Source organism: Mauremys reevesii, linkage group 10 (assembly GCF_016161935.1).
Source record: "Mauremys reevesii isolate NIE-2019 linkage group 10, ASM1616193v1, whole genome shotgun sequence".
NCBI classification, from domain to species: Eukaryota; Metazoa; Chordata; order Testudines; family Geoemydidae; genus Mauremys; species Mauremys reevesii.
In genome coordinates this window covers 18030848-18045458 of record NC_052632.1, presented here as the reverse complement: position 1 = coordinate 18045458, position 14611 = coordinate 18030848, and the positions used below count along the sequence as shown (strand labels likewise).

General features: G+C 39.1%; 1 protein-coding gene across 3 annotated transcripts in view; it reads right to left on the bottom strand.

The window, feature by feature from the left end:
* Positions 1–4775: 4775 nt before the first annotated feature.
* The window catches only part of HOMER2 (homer scaffold protein 2), a 116014-nt gene continuing 106178 nt past the window's right edge, over positions 4776–14611 (bottom strand). For all 3 annotated transcript variants that reach the window (XM_039492571.1, XM_039492572.1, XM_039492570.1), the window contains one exon: positions 4776–13346. In XM_039492571.1, coding sequence (XP_039348505.1) covers positions 13158–13346 — 189 coding nt within the window. In that variant the 3' untranslated portion in view covers positions 4776–13157. The remainder of the gene's footprint in view (positions 13347–14611) is intronic.

The window sequence follows — 14611 nt, the reverse complement described above, 5'->3', positions numbered from 1 at the left end:
CAAACACCAGAGGAGCCGGCAGCCAGTGTGAGTTCCCCCCCTTTCCCAGGGGAAGTGGGGCTTGGGTTTCCAGCTTCTGCCCTAGGGCGTTGGATGGCAGGCTCTGGCCAGGGGGCTTCAGGTTCCAGCCACAGGGCTTCATGCTCCATCCTCCAGCCACAGGGCTTCGAGCTCTGGCCCCGGGCTCACTCTCCCCCCCCATCACCCATGGTCCCCACTGCCTTCCCCACCCCTCCATTGCCCCTGGCTCCCACTGTCTCCCTACCCACCGCTCCATTCAGTGCTTAATTTGTCCCCCGGCTTGCCAGGGCAGAGTAAGTCTGCTGTGAAAAGCGATATTAAAAAACCTACAAATATCAGTTTTCACAGGAGCAGACTTACTAGCTAGCAAGTCTAAAAAAAACAAACAAAAAAACCAGCAACCAAACAACCAAAAGAAACAACAAAAAAGACAGGAACATGCAAAGCACTTTATTTTGGTTCTATTCTGTTTATGCCCAGTAAAGAATAGACAACTGTACATTATTTTTATTGAGTCTGGAAAAAACCCTACATAAATAAATTATGATTTACATGTGTCTGTGCATATTTGTTTTTCCTAAAGTTACTTAAGTATTTTAGGAAAAATTGTTAGAGCGGCCACCAGCAAGAGTTGGTGGCTGCAGTCTAAGGCCACCAACATTTTTTCTTGTCAGACCCTCGGCTCTAGGGCCCTGATCCAAAGCCCATTGAAGTCAATGGACAGATGTCCAGACCCTAGACCTGCACAACAGAGAAACACCAGAAGAAATGGACAGAGAATTTATGCAGCTATTTCATCCCATTGCTTTCAGCCCACACAGGTAAGTGAATGGGGGTCATTTGATCTGATACTTCTCCTAAAAAGCTATTGAAATCTCTTTAATTTTAAGAAGAATGTGTTCTGCAGAACCTATAAACACAGACATTAGACATTAAAGCCAGAGGGAAAAAGACAGGAGAATCAACCAAATATAGGATTTCTCGCTCTAAAATTCACATGACGAGGTTAAGTATAGTGCTCCTGGGCCTGTGATGGTTTGCAAAGTGTTCCCTGCAATGCATTATGTTATTAACATTACGGGGGTTGTCTTGGAAAGCTAGCCAGGCTTTTTGTAATTTCCCATAACTAAGATCTTTACTCCCTGAGAAGGCCACACAGCTGTACTACTCTGATAAGTGCTAAGTAACAAAATCAAAATGCACCTTTGAGGCAGCTGTATTGGGCTGTGGTAGAGCTGGCGTAGGAGTCTTCTAAAGGCAAATTTCAATGTTGCTAACTGAAACCCAATTTGGCTGGGTGGTTTGCAGATGGTTCCTCATGAAGCACATATACATTTTTCCTCTATTAATCCTATATTTGAAGTATACCTGGTCAACAACCATGGGCTAAACACAATTTCCTGCCTTCGCTTTCAAAGATCAGATATATACATCTACCATTTCCATATGTTATTTTTTGCATATGCTTACATAGTGGTCTAATTTGTGTAGCTGATATGCTCAGAGAGGCTCTGGGTTGTAATGACTATTATAGGAAGGATATTTCACATTGCTTGTAATTTTTAGTATTTATTTACAAGCCTCTAGTATTCAGCAAAGTACTTTTTAGGAGTGAAAAAATAGATATGCACACACATTCCTCTGCATATCATAGATACGGCCAAACCCAGGCTGTACTGAAGTCAATGACAAAGCTTCAGTGGACTTCACCAGGATCAGTATTTAGGTTAGAAAGAATACAGGATGTCTGTTATGACATTTTTGTTTCCAAATGAGGAGAGAAAGGGAAACTCATAATGAAGTTATTGGTTCTCAGGTCTCCTAACAAATGAAGATAAAGCTAAGAGATTCACCACTGTATATATTAAAATATATGCCTTTTTATCCCATTGTCTTCAGCACAGACATGCCTTTAGATGACAGAACATTAAAACTGCTTGGAATACATGGGAATAGTATAATGTTAAACTTTATAGAACAACTGTCACCAATGATGTGTGTTAAACAGAAAAGGGCACAGGATATATGTACACATCTCTCTCTCTTTCACTTTCTCACACACACACACACACACACACACACGAAAGGGCAAGGAATTAGGCTCTTGCTTTTCCTTTTTTTTAAAAAATAGACTATTATAAATTATCCACAGATAAACCACACATATTGTAGCCTCCTTTGGAACTTCTGATTACACTTAAAAATATATTGCAGCTTCCCCCATTTTTAGTCTAAATGGTCACCAGAAATCCTGGAGTGGGGATATTTTATATTGTACAACTGGATAAAAATGGACTAAAAGAGAAAAATAAGAAACTACAGAAATACAGACCAAGCTGATAATTCCACTAAAGTGTTCTAATAGAAAACCATTAGAATACAAAGATTAAGATATTAAGCATGTGAGTTTCAAGATGAAATTTCCTTGATTATATTGTTCAGGTGGTGTTTCTACCAAGTTAGAATGTTTGGTTTTGAATGTGTTTATATCCCAGATTCCAAAAAGCTGTTGTATCATTTTCATAAGCACCAATTTTACTATCTGTGGTGAATGTGGTTGTCTGCTGGCCAATGGCAATTTCAACAAGTTATGCATATGCAAAATATCAAGCTATATGTAACCATTGGAATGAGAGAATTTCATCCTCACCAGGAGAGAAATACCATAATGAATAAACTGTAGTGTGGAAATCCTTGCACCTTTTCTATTTGACATTTCCTACATTGTGGAGTTTGGGTTTCAGTGAATGAGGCTGGTTTAGGCTAATTGTATAATTTTAATTTTGTGATGGGGCCTATTTAGGGGTAATTGTTAGAGCCCTGCACGGATACAAACTTTGTATCCGCTTCCCATTCACAAAAATGATCCGTAGATACCTGCATCCATATCTGAGGATGAGGATATCCATGGATATAAAGCTGATATCCACAGACTTGCAGGGATCTAGATACAAAATTTGTATCTGCATCTGATCCGCAATCTGCAAAAATGGTCCGGGGATATCTGCATGCATGCAGATATCTCAGGATATAAAGTGGATATCCACAGATTTCCAGGGCTCTACTAATTGTATGATTTTAAATTTTTGATTATGGGAGCTTAGTAAATCTAATATTTCAATAACTTTTGCTAAGAATTCAGAATTACTGAAGAGTGGAAAAGATGTGTTGTTTCATTTTGCTACCTTATCTATGAATCACTTGTGATTTTGTTGTTTAGAAACTGTAGGATAGAATTTGATTAGCTATATGTCAGAGTTATGGACAATTACAAGTGTAGAGGTTTATGTATAGGTCATAAAAAGACAGGACAATTTGAGAGCTTGTAACTTGTAATAAAAAGCCACATTGAACTTTATATATTTAAAAACTCTTCTTACAAACTCATTAATTCTAGTTGAGAAGACTATGTTGGTACAAGAACATTTTAAAAGTGAAGCAGAGTTGGTGCAAATGAGATCAAATGTTGAAAGTATCAGTATGTATGTGCTAAAGATATACAGAGACATGTTTCTCCAATTGGGGTTATCCCCAAACCAATGATGCTTAGAGTCAGTAAAGACCCTGTAAGGTGAAACTGACAGATTCAGAAAAGACTACCGGTATGTCAAAACAGGGGACTATTAACAATTGTAATATGTTTATCCAGAATAGTTCTAATTTCAAAATAGAAAGTTATTTTTGAGTCCCTGTCTGCATCTTCAGAGAGAAATTAAGAGCTTCTCTGCCTGTCACCAGGGGATGCTCTATCAGTTGTGAACATTACATGTAGCTTTTTTTTTTTTGCTAGTGGGAATCCATGGAAAATAAGAACCTGAAGACAGTTCTTAAAAGTCTTCCTCTAAAGAAAGGCCTTTTCTCATACTGAGCAATAAGCACAGCTGAAGGTCCCAATCCTGCAAGCAGTTACATATGGGTTTAGCTTTAAGCATATGTGTATGTGTCTGTAGGATCAGGGCCATATAGAAAGATTTCTAGGTGCTATTTTTCAAGTTTAACGCATACATTAGGACCCAGTCCTGCGTACATGTATACACTTCCTTAATTTTACTGATTTCAGTGGGACTAGTCATAGTAGTAAAATTAAGCAAGAATGTAAGAGTTTGCAGAATCAGCGTCTTACACCTTCATCTGCTATAGCAGCGGTCCCCAATCTTTTCATCTGGCGGGCACCAGATGAAGGACCGTGGCGGCAGTGGAGGCATTTCGGTGGCGATGCCTCTCGATGACATCGCTTGTTGGCGGCAAGTGACGTCATGGAGAGGCGTCGCCGCCAAAACGCTGCAGAAATTCGCCGGCATTTCAGTGGATGCTCCACTGCCAGCCAGGACGTGGGCGCATTTAGATGCCCCCACGGGCGCCATGGCACCCGCGGGCACCGCGTTGGGGACCCCTGTGCTATAGAGTACTTTATAGCCATAATTCACCAGTGGTGCAACTCCACTGGAGGTAACAATGGTAGAAGCTGCGGTGTAGATCGGTGTTTTTACCACCAGGTCATCTTATGAAGCAGAAACTTACCACCATGTAATTCCTTGCAGAGACGCACAGATGCATAAATCCAAATTAAGCTCTTTTCAATAGAAAAACTTCCCTGAGTTTAAATTCTTAATAAGATTATGCAACTGAGATAAAGGATGCTCATTATTTTAAGTTAATGATAGACAGGAGATTTTTTTTTTACTTAAACTATATATTTTTACATAAAGCAAATGTATATGATACAATAAAATCAGATAAAACCCACGAAGTTATAAGTTCATAAAGAAAAATCAATTTTAATATATAAAAAACGGCATTGACTGCTACTAGGAGAGAGTCCAAATGTTCACATTTACCATTTACCTTTGATTTTAAAAAGTACTTGTTCACAGTAGACAGAATGACGAGGTCAGAGACATTTTTACAACAAACTGTAGTAAACACTTCATCTCAATTAATCATATATTAAATCGGGATAAAAATACACATTTAAAGCATTGCAGTGTTTTCCCACAGTTGTATATCAATAGAATTGTCAGTCATTCACTAAACCTTACTTGAAACAGTAAAAACAGGTTGTGTGTTTATCTTTATTACTAAAGACTCATCATAGTTCTAAATATTTTGGTATAGTAGACCACACTAAAAACACTCCCATAATTGTTAACTACAAGTAAGGGATATATTTAAATTTGAGTTAAAAAATGATGTGCTCTATCATATAGATGAGTTTTATAGTAGATTATGTATTTGTCACTATTAGGCAAATATAATAAAAAAATCTAAATGCTGCAAGATACTTCTTTTTAAATTGAGCATATCTCCACTTTCAGCCCACACCAGTTGATCAATGTGCTGCACATTTAGCAGACCTGTTCACAATTCTTTTTCAGTATCAGTCTTCTTGGCTGGTATATGGCTAAAATAATTATTGCTGACCAGTGGTAAAAACAGAAAATACAACAGCAGATAGATTTTCTCTTGAGTGCCCAGGTTTTATGTGCCATCAGAATTTGTTAATTAACTAAGTGACCAGAAGGGGAAAAACAATATTTCAAAACATGCATATAAATTTTTTGGATGTATAGGTACTGCCATCTGAAAGTATTCTTAGTTTAAACAGTTTTTCAAAAACTAGTGCTAACACAAAACACTGTAGGAAAGTCAAATTGTTTAGACAGCTCAAAAAATCCCAATTACATAAGCAAATATTTCTTAATCTAGCAGCATCAGTCCTGTTCCTCAGCCTGCAAGAGAACACAGGGTTTTGGGGAAACACATTCTTAAAATTCTGCAATACATTCCTCACTGTCTATTTCACTCAAGGTATGTTGTTACTGAATACAGAGTACGATATTTAAGACATGCAAACTTTTCACATAACTGTCAAATTTATATCCTAAAAGGAATACAAAATATGGACAAAAGCCTCAAGTTGCAAGACTCCGCAAATGTGCAATTCATTTCTGTATCAGTTAATGGTGGTTCTCTCCATTTTAAGGTGGATTTGGATCAATAGCCTGTGACTTGCTATTGCTGTGATTGACACTTGTTTTAGTTGATTGTTTAACACAATTCAAAAAGAGAAAGTTACACTGCGGTAGTTGTGTGTGTTACAGCCTCTACATCATGCCTATAAAAAGATTCTAGAACAGCCCCCACCTCCTAGGAAGCAGAGGCAAAAATAATTGCCAACACAACTAGTATAAGCAAAGCCTGGCAAGCTGGACCTAAATTTCGCTGCATGATTTGTGTTGTAGACGACTACAAATTTAGTAGCAGCTTCATTTAAATTTTTTATCTGCAGTTTTTTTACTAACTGTGAAAATGTACTATTCAATCAGCACAGTAACTCCCCCCTCCCCCGTGTTATTTTTGTGTGGATATTAAATTCAGTTTATTTTACTCTGTCCTCACATTTAGTTTTTTGATATGCCAAAGATTTTTGTATTTTAACTCATAGCTGCATCACAGAAACAGGGGCAAAGTTGGAGGTTCTAGCAATTGAGTAGAGATAACTGGGACTTTGGGCCCATAAGTAGGTATGGAAGACTTGTCTGGTATTGTGGGAAGATCACGTTAGTTGACATTTCTGCTAAGACCGTCAGCAATGGAACAGTTAATGTTAACATTTAAATTGTCATCTTTAGAATTCAGCAATAACAACTCAGTGAGACGAATGGGGCAGTTCAGCCCCCGGAGAGCTTTTGTTTCAGGCTGTCTGCAGACTCAGGAAGACAATATGGCATCAGTTTATAAATCATTCCTGGTTTCAAGACTTTTGCAACCATAAGGGCTAGAAACAGTTTAAAGGAAAAAAAGAGCTTGAATTCTGAAGCACAATTCTGTAGCCAAGGGAAAAAACCCACGGCTGCGAATCATGGAACACACAGGGCTCTGAGAATAAGTAGGCAGGTTCCACCAGTTTTCCCTGAATAGTGAAGACAGTAAAACAGTCATGAGGGCAAAAAGCCAGGAAAGCAGGGTGGATGGACAGAATGTGTACAATGAAAAGAATTACTAGTAAACAATTTTACAGTGCTGTGCAGTCCTCCTTCCATCCAGTAAGATTCCGTAAGTGCAACTTGTAAAGCAGCGTGAAAAAGCAGACGTGGTCTTACCTTGACTATCAGCCAAGAGTGTTGGGGGCAAAGGCATATTTAGACCTGACAGATGCCTGCTGTGGATTTTAAGAGTCTGTTCTGATAACATTTAACGGTGTAAGCATAAATAGAACTGTGTATGTGTAAGAAATTGCAGAATAATCATGTTTAGTGCTGTGCATGTGTAAGAAACTGCAGAGCAATCATGTTTGTGAGAATAAGAAAAGATAGAGTAATTAAAAAACTAGAAAAGATTGGTGTGAACTAACACTAAGCCTGTACTGATGGGGGTGGAGAGATCATATGGAATGATAAGATTGTCCTGATGAGCTTCCTACTCATAATTGATCACTACTCCGTGTTTTGCCTTAATAAATATTTGTTAAACCCATCTGCTGAGTGAGTGAACCTCAATCCAACAGAGACTGCTGACCAAGATCAGCTTTGGCATCAGCTGGTATTGAGCAATAAAGGAATGAGTGTAAGGCAAGCAGCTGCCACAATACAGTACAGCAGTTAATGCTTAGGTCCTCTCTCTTCATAAATAATGGCAATATTTCACAGACACACAGCAGTGAAGAACTGTAGAAACTCTTCATATCGCCTTTAATCCACTGAGCACTGGTGGCTTTAGAAGCTTCATTCCAAATTTTAGACATGGAATCAAAAATATTTTTTTTTTTAAACACAATCAAAAGGCATTACCCAGGCCACATAAAACACAGCAACCCTCTATCTCCAGACTGTTTTCTGGGCATAGGAATAGCTTGAGTAAGAGGATTAAGAAAAATAGGAAATTTTGAATGATAAGGAAAGTGAGAGATAAAATCTGACATCCTTACAGACAAGGCAGTTCTATTCCAGCGAACTCACGGATTCATCACTTGGCAAAGGAGATACCAATTAAAAAGGCTGCTATGGCAGAAAACAAAAGAAAGACTCTTTCCCCAGGTCTCAAAGGAAGCCAATATAGCATCTTTAAATAGAGGGCCATTCCTGATGATGAAATATCATTCTGAAAGTCAAGTCTACAAATCAAATGCTCCATAAACAAAAACCTAACAGGAAAGGGGTCTGATGTAAAGTTACTCTCCACAGGACCTCCGGAAGTGGAAATGACAGCCATTCGCACTCCGAGTGCTGAGCACAAGACGCTATTAACAAGACACTCCTAATACAAGATCAAGTGATTGAGGTAGAAGGTTTCCTGCCATTAGCCACTTTAGGGGAGAAACCTACATCCACAAACTGAACCTTTACATCTTCTGAGCTAAGAGCGAGTACAAGCTTACATGAGGAAATCCATATATGTCTCCAATGTAGACCTAACGCAAAGTGAGAACTAACCGATATCAGATGGGTGCTGAAAATTCATGTTTGTAAACCACTGTTAATAAGCAAAAACAAATCTGCAGACTGAGGTATGGAGGCTGAAATTAGTGCTTTCAGGATTGTTTGAACTCTGATCCTTCTTTGGTCACCTTGGGATCTTCCTGGAACAAATCAGAGCCCTAGAGGGGCAGGGGTACAAACATCTATTCGGTTTGAGCAGGATTCACCCCTTGAGTCAAACATGTTTGACCTTCCATGGCTATCCCCATATACAGCTCATCAATCAAAAAGTGCATCACTGAGATGGACTCTGCTATTCACAGAGGGGCCTGAGTTCTGCAGATATCAAAATCAGGAGAGATGGGCCAACACTAATGGCACAGCCTTGGTAAAAAAAAAATACAGCATTAAGTAGCACTTTCTTATAAACATAAGCATAAAAAGGAGAGGTCCTGGAATCAGCAGAGATCACCATCTTAGAGACCTCACATATTTCCACTGCAACTTTATAGAATACACTATACTCAGTGGGCATAACTGAGATATGACTAGGCCTCTGTCAAACAGACCCCATTCCCAAGATGCAAACGTCTTGAAAAAAACATGAGGGAAGGCTGCATTGTTGTGATCAGGGAGTCTCTCCAAAATATCCACCTTGCACCCTAACAGAGGAAATATTTTCCAGCAGAGGGTAGCCTCCAGATTTAGGGGGCTCTGAATAAGAATCACTGGTCAGGTTCCCCGTGCGGGAAGTCACCCTCACATATCATGAAGTGTTCATTCTGCAGGAGCAGTGTCACAGAATCATTCTTCCCCCAAACAAACTTGAGCATGGGGACAAAGGACTGGAAGGGATGCTTAGAAGTTGGACTGAGCTGAGAATCAGGGAGAGCAGGAGTGGCTGTGTGTGTGTGAAAGGAAGCCAGAATGCAAGACTGACTGGGCAACGTATTCCTGTCTGCGGCAGGCACTGAAAGGACACCAGATAATGTGTTAAGGACCACGGACAAGTCTCTTATGGTGACCAAAGAGGCTTAATAGCCAAGGAGGGACCTTCATGGCAGGAAGGCCACTGAGAGCTCTCCAGGTTGTTTAGGCAGCATGGCAGAAATGAAACAGCAGAAAATGGAGGGAAAACCTGATCCTGAAGAACAGGAAAGGGCGAAACCAACTACAGCTTGAGGGAAAGTTCAGCAGTTGTTACTGCAGAAATAGAGGGTTTGGATTCTCAGGGCCCAGTACCTACAGAAGCATGAAGGTGGGCTAGAGTAAGCATGAATGCTAGATCCTTAGTACTGCCTGAGAATTGCCTACAAAGAGAATGCTTGGTTTCCCAAGGTCCTGCACTCAGTTTGTTGGAAGAAGGGAAGAGAGGAGAGTTTTTTGTGCCACACCAAGTCCCTGAGGAGCTAATAAGGTTCACATATCTGGCACTGCAAGTTGATTGATGGGCTGCAACAGAGCTTCAATTATAAAATATTTTGCAATCATATCATTTTTCATGCTAGGAACTCAATGTGCTTTACCAACATGGATTTACCCTCCCAGCAGCCCTGTGACATAGGTTCATATCAGCCACTCTTAATGAAAGAACCTGTCCGGTAGGGATCAAGATTCAAGGAAGAAATGCATGTAGGTATCCAAGAGACAGAGGTATTAACTTCCTGTGGACTGGGAGCCTGCAACATTTATAATCTCTAATTTCTAAAAGAAGACAGAGTGGCAAAGGTGAGAGAAAACCAATTTGCATATTCCTTACAGGTAACAAGTAGGGCCCTGAATCCCAGGACCCAGTATTTATATTTTGTTACAGGAAAAAGGGAGCGCAGAAATTAATTAGACAGGGCTGTCAGTCCTGTGGAGGATGGAGGCAGCCAGAATGTCTGAGCCTGCAAATTGTGTGCTGAGTCCCTCCAAAGCCTCAACCACATAAGAACTGAATACACCTGCCAAAGAAGGACGGAACATGAACACTGGGGTCCTGACTATAAGAGAGAGAACAGAGATTGTTCAAAGGGTATCTGCCTTGTTCCCCTGGTTGCTTGGAAGTGTGCAGCACGAGTAGCAGGTCCAGAAATAAATGCTTTTCTTTCTAGACTCTGCATCCACACCTTCCCTCTTATCCTTATTTCTTCTTTATGAGGCCTCGTCTACATCAGAAAATTATACCGGTTTTACTTGTCAGTTTTAAAACTAATTTAGTTAAACCAGTGTAACCCTGTGTGTGGACCCTCTTATTTCAGTTTAAGAGTGACTTTTTTCATTTATTTTAATCTGATTCCTAAGTGGTTTAAGCTAAACTGAAATAACTGGATGAACCCAAAATAAATCTGGATTAAACCAAAAAAAAGAGTTTTTGCACAGCCCTTTGCACCTATTTAATGACATACTTTAAAAAATCACACCTTAAGTTAAACCAATACAACTCTCTCATGCTGACAAGCCCTAAGACTTGCTAGTAGGGAAAAAAAGAGAAAGAAAAACAGAAGATTGAGTAAGGCTCTCAGTAAGAAGGAGGTAAAAACATTAATGGGAAATAGAGTAGGGAGCCTGGCAATTTATACTGTTTGTGACAAAATTGTTTTATTTCTTTGCTTCCCAGTTGGTGCCGCTAACCTTGAGAGTATGACAGGAGTAGAGAAGTAGGTCAGCTGCCTTTTTGATGATTTGTTATTCAAAGTGAACTATATTATATGCAAACTAAATATTGAAATTATTTGTTCAGAAAATACACTCTGTTTCCTTTGTCATTTTCAATTTTGAGTAGTCGGAGCACATTATCTAACCCCACATTATGTAACACTTGGATATTCTGCACTGGTGAAAGCTTATTTTCACATGCTTACATTCTATATTATGTTTCCAAGTACCTGGTTGTTTTTTTTTTTTTATTAATACTGGCACTCTACAACAAAGACGATCATATGCTGAAATAGCCCAGCTTCCTACTATCAGTTGTATAAAAGGATTACAAAACACATATACAAAAAAGGCAAGGCTAGATAGACAATACTTCAGTGGTAGATGCAATCTAGAATTAAAGAACTATTGCAGATAGAGTATCTCTACAGACTTCCAGCATCTGGATTATTATATCTGTGTGCAAAGGTATTCAATGTACTCTTCACTTACATTATTTAAATGACCAAAACCCCTTTGATTATAGATTTATTAAGAATTAGAAATCTAATTTGTAATATGTGAAATGAATGTTGTGACATGGCCACTCTATTCCATCCTGTTGGAACACATTAATTTCACACTTCAGTAGCCTTTGCCAGATTAAAAAAAAAAAAAAAAAGAGGCAATACCATCAATGTATAGGACAAACAGAACTTCTTGCCCAAATTCGATTTGCATGGAATTTCAGAATAACTTCAGAGCAGGCTATTCCCTAACAGTTCTTAAAAAAATAAAAATCCCCTGAAGGTAGTTATGGAGACAAAAGCAGAGTTAGACTGAATTCTGAACCAGTGTTGCTGTTTATGTCACCACCTGTAGTGAAGGAAGCTTGCTTCTTATTCTCATGGTCCTGGCATCCCAAGCATTCTCTTGCTTTACTCAGAATGTGTTTAGAGCTGCTGAATAATCAAATACAAGTTGCAATGTGTTTCTGCAATGCCTTTCTTCTTGTCATTCTAAATGGGCAACTTGGTTTCCAATATGTCATGAGATCGGAACGTATACTTCAAAGAAAAGGGTTTTGCTTTCATGCTACCTCAGCCCTGGATGTCTCTTGAACAGAAACTTGCATTTGTACAAAACCATCCCCAGCGGTTCTGTGAAATGAACTAATGTTTTTTTTAAGATTAACTTCTCTGAAATCACTTCAGTGGATGTTCACAGCAGTTATTAAGTTATATAGATAATTAGAGGACCTAGACCTATATGTGAAACAGTAACTCATCCCTATTGCTGTATATCTGGTCCCAGGAAGAGAGTGTGGTTTTTTTCAAAGATGTAAAGATTAACTTAATTATATGAATTTAAACACTAGGGCTGAGGAGAAAGATGCTCTTGTTAAATGAGAAGTTCTCATCAGCTGTTGTACGATTTATTTGAAGTACAAGAGCTGAGATTGACTGCAACTTTGCAGATTATGTGCTGTATGTGCACATACATGGTAAACCCTACATCGGAGGTCACACAAGTATAAAATCAGTTGGTTTCTTTCTGTGAATTAGGCTTTATTGATTTGTTCCTAAGGATCTTAATATCTACTTAGCGGGATTTGCTACACTTGACTGTAGCTCAACTCAGACATATTTTACCCAACTGATTTACACATGGCAGAAGCCCCCTCTAATCTTAACTCCACTCCACAAAAGAAATAAAATTGTGTGTTGCTAGGAGTACTGATAGTCAGGACTAGAAAATACTTGTTTTCTGTTTCTATGGTTGCAACAGCCCTTAAGAAAGATATAAATTTCCCTGCAACAACTAACTGCATAATCATATAAGGTAGATCTAGTTCCAGATTCCTGAGACAGAATCCTCCACCTCTTCACAAATTCAGAGCAGCCATATAAATAATTTCTCTTCTCAACAGAATTCAGTGAGCAGCACAACTGGTTTGAAAAAACATAGCAAATTTTCAGCCTGTATGTACAGAAACAATGCCAACAAGTGGAACATTCTAGTCAAATTTTGTAAAATACACATTTGGGATCAACAAAACACCAAACATTCAGACCCTAGATTACAAAAATCTGTTGCCGTCTAGTTGTCAACTCCCAGTTTAGACAGTCCTTGTCGGAAGTCATGTAGTTCATCTATCTTCCCATCTAGTACGTCTAAAAAATTCTTTAATTCAGTTTTAAGGCTGTTCTGTCTCTGTTTGCTTTCTTCAACATCTGTCCTTAGTGTTCTGACTTTCTCCTCCAGGTCTCTGTTCTTTTTCTCAGCAGCCTTAAAAAAAGAATAGAAAAGAAAAAATAACATGAAACTTAGAGAAGATGGATGATGTTACAGTGTTACGCAGACTTTAAATGTTTTGCTTTGGCTTCCTTTTAGTCTACCTAATGCAAAGACCTCTGGAAGCAATTTTGACATGATAGGGCTATTTTTTTTAATCTGACTAATGCAAGGAAGGATACAGATTAAGTGGAAAAGATGCTTTGCATTAGATTTTGTCATTTGGTTGATATCTTTAAATTCAGCTGGATTTAAATTGTGCACTGTGCATACATTGCGACAGTTGCAAAATTAGTCTCTGTGCCACAAAATTATCTATGGTGGTTTAGCTTTGAAAAATAAGCTTTTACAAAACATTGCCTGAGAAATAATGTCGCTTTATTAGGTTCCACTGGATTTCTTTTAAACGCCTTGGCTGAATATTTAAGCATATAGTCAGTGAATATTTTGGATGAATACTGAAGCATATAGTCAGTGAAAACAACTTAATGCTCTTCCACAATGCAGTTTGCTCCATTAATGTATTCTTTCTTTTAGAAACCAGTGTTCATAGAATCATAGAATATCAGGGTTGGAAGGAACCTCGGGAGATCATCTAGTCCAACCCCCTGCTCAAAGCAGGGCCAATCCCAATTAAATCATCCCAGCCAGGGCTTTGTCAAGCCTGACCTTAAAAACCTGTAAGGAAGGCGATTCCACCACTTCACCACCCTCCTAGTGAAAAAGTTTTTCCTAATATCCAACCTAAACCTCCCCCACTGCAACTTGAGACCATTACTCCTTGTTCTGTCATCTGCTACCACTGTGAACAATCCAGATACATCTTCTTTGGAACCCCCTTTCAGGTAGTTGAAAGCAGCTATCAAATCCCCCCTCATTCTTCTCTTCTGCAGACTAAACAATTCCAGTTCCCTCAGCCTCTCCTCATAAGTCATGTGCTCCAGCCCCCTAATCATTTTTGCTGCCCTCCGCTGGACTCTCTCCAATTTTTCCACATCATCCTTGTAGTGTGGGGCCCAAAACTGGACACAGTATTCCAGATGAAGCCTCACCAATGTCAAATAGAGGGGAATGATCACATCCCTCGATCTGCTGGCAATGCCCCTACTTGTACAGCCCAAAATGCCGTTAATCTTCTTGGCAACAAGGGAACACTGTTGACTCATATCCAGCTTCTCATCCACTGTAACCCCTAGGTCTTTTTCTGCAAAACTGCTGCCTAGCCGTTCGGTCCCTAGTCTGTAGCAGTGCATGGGATT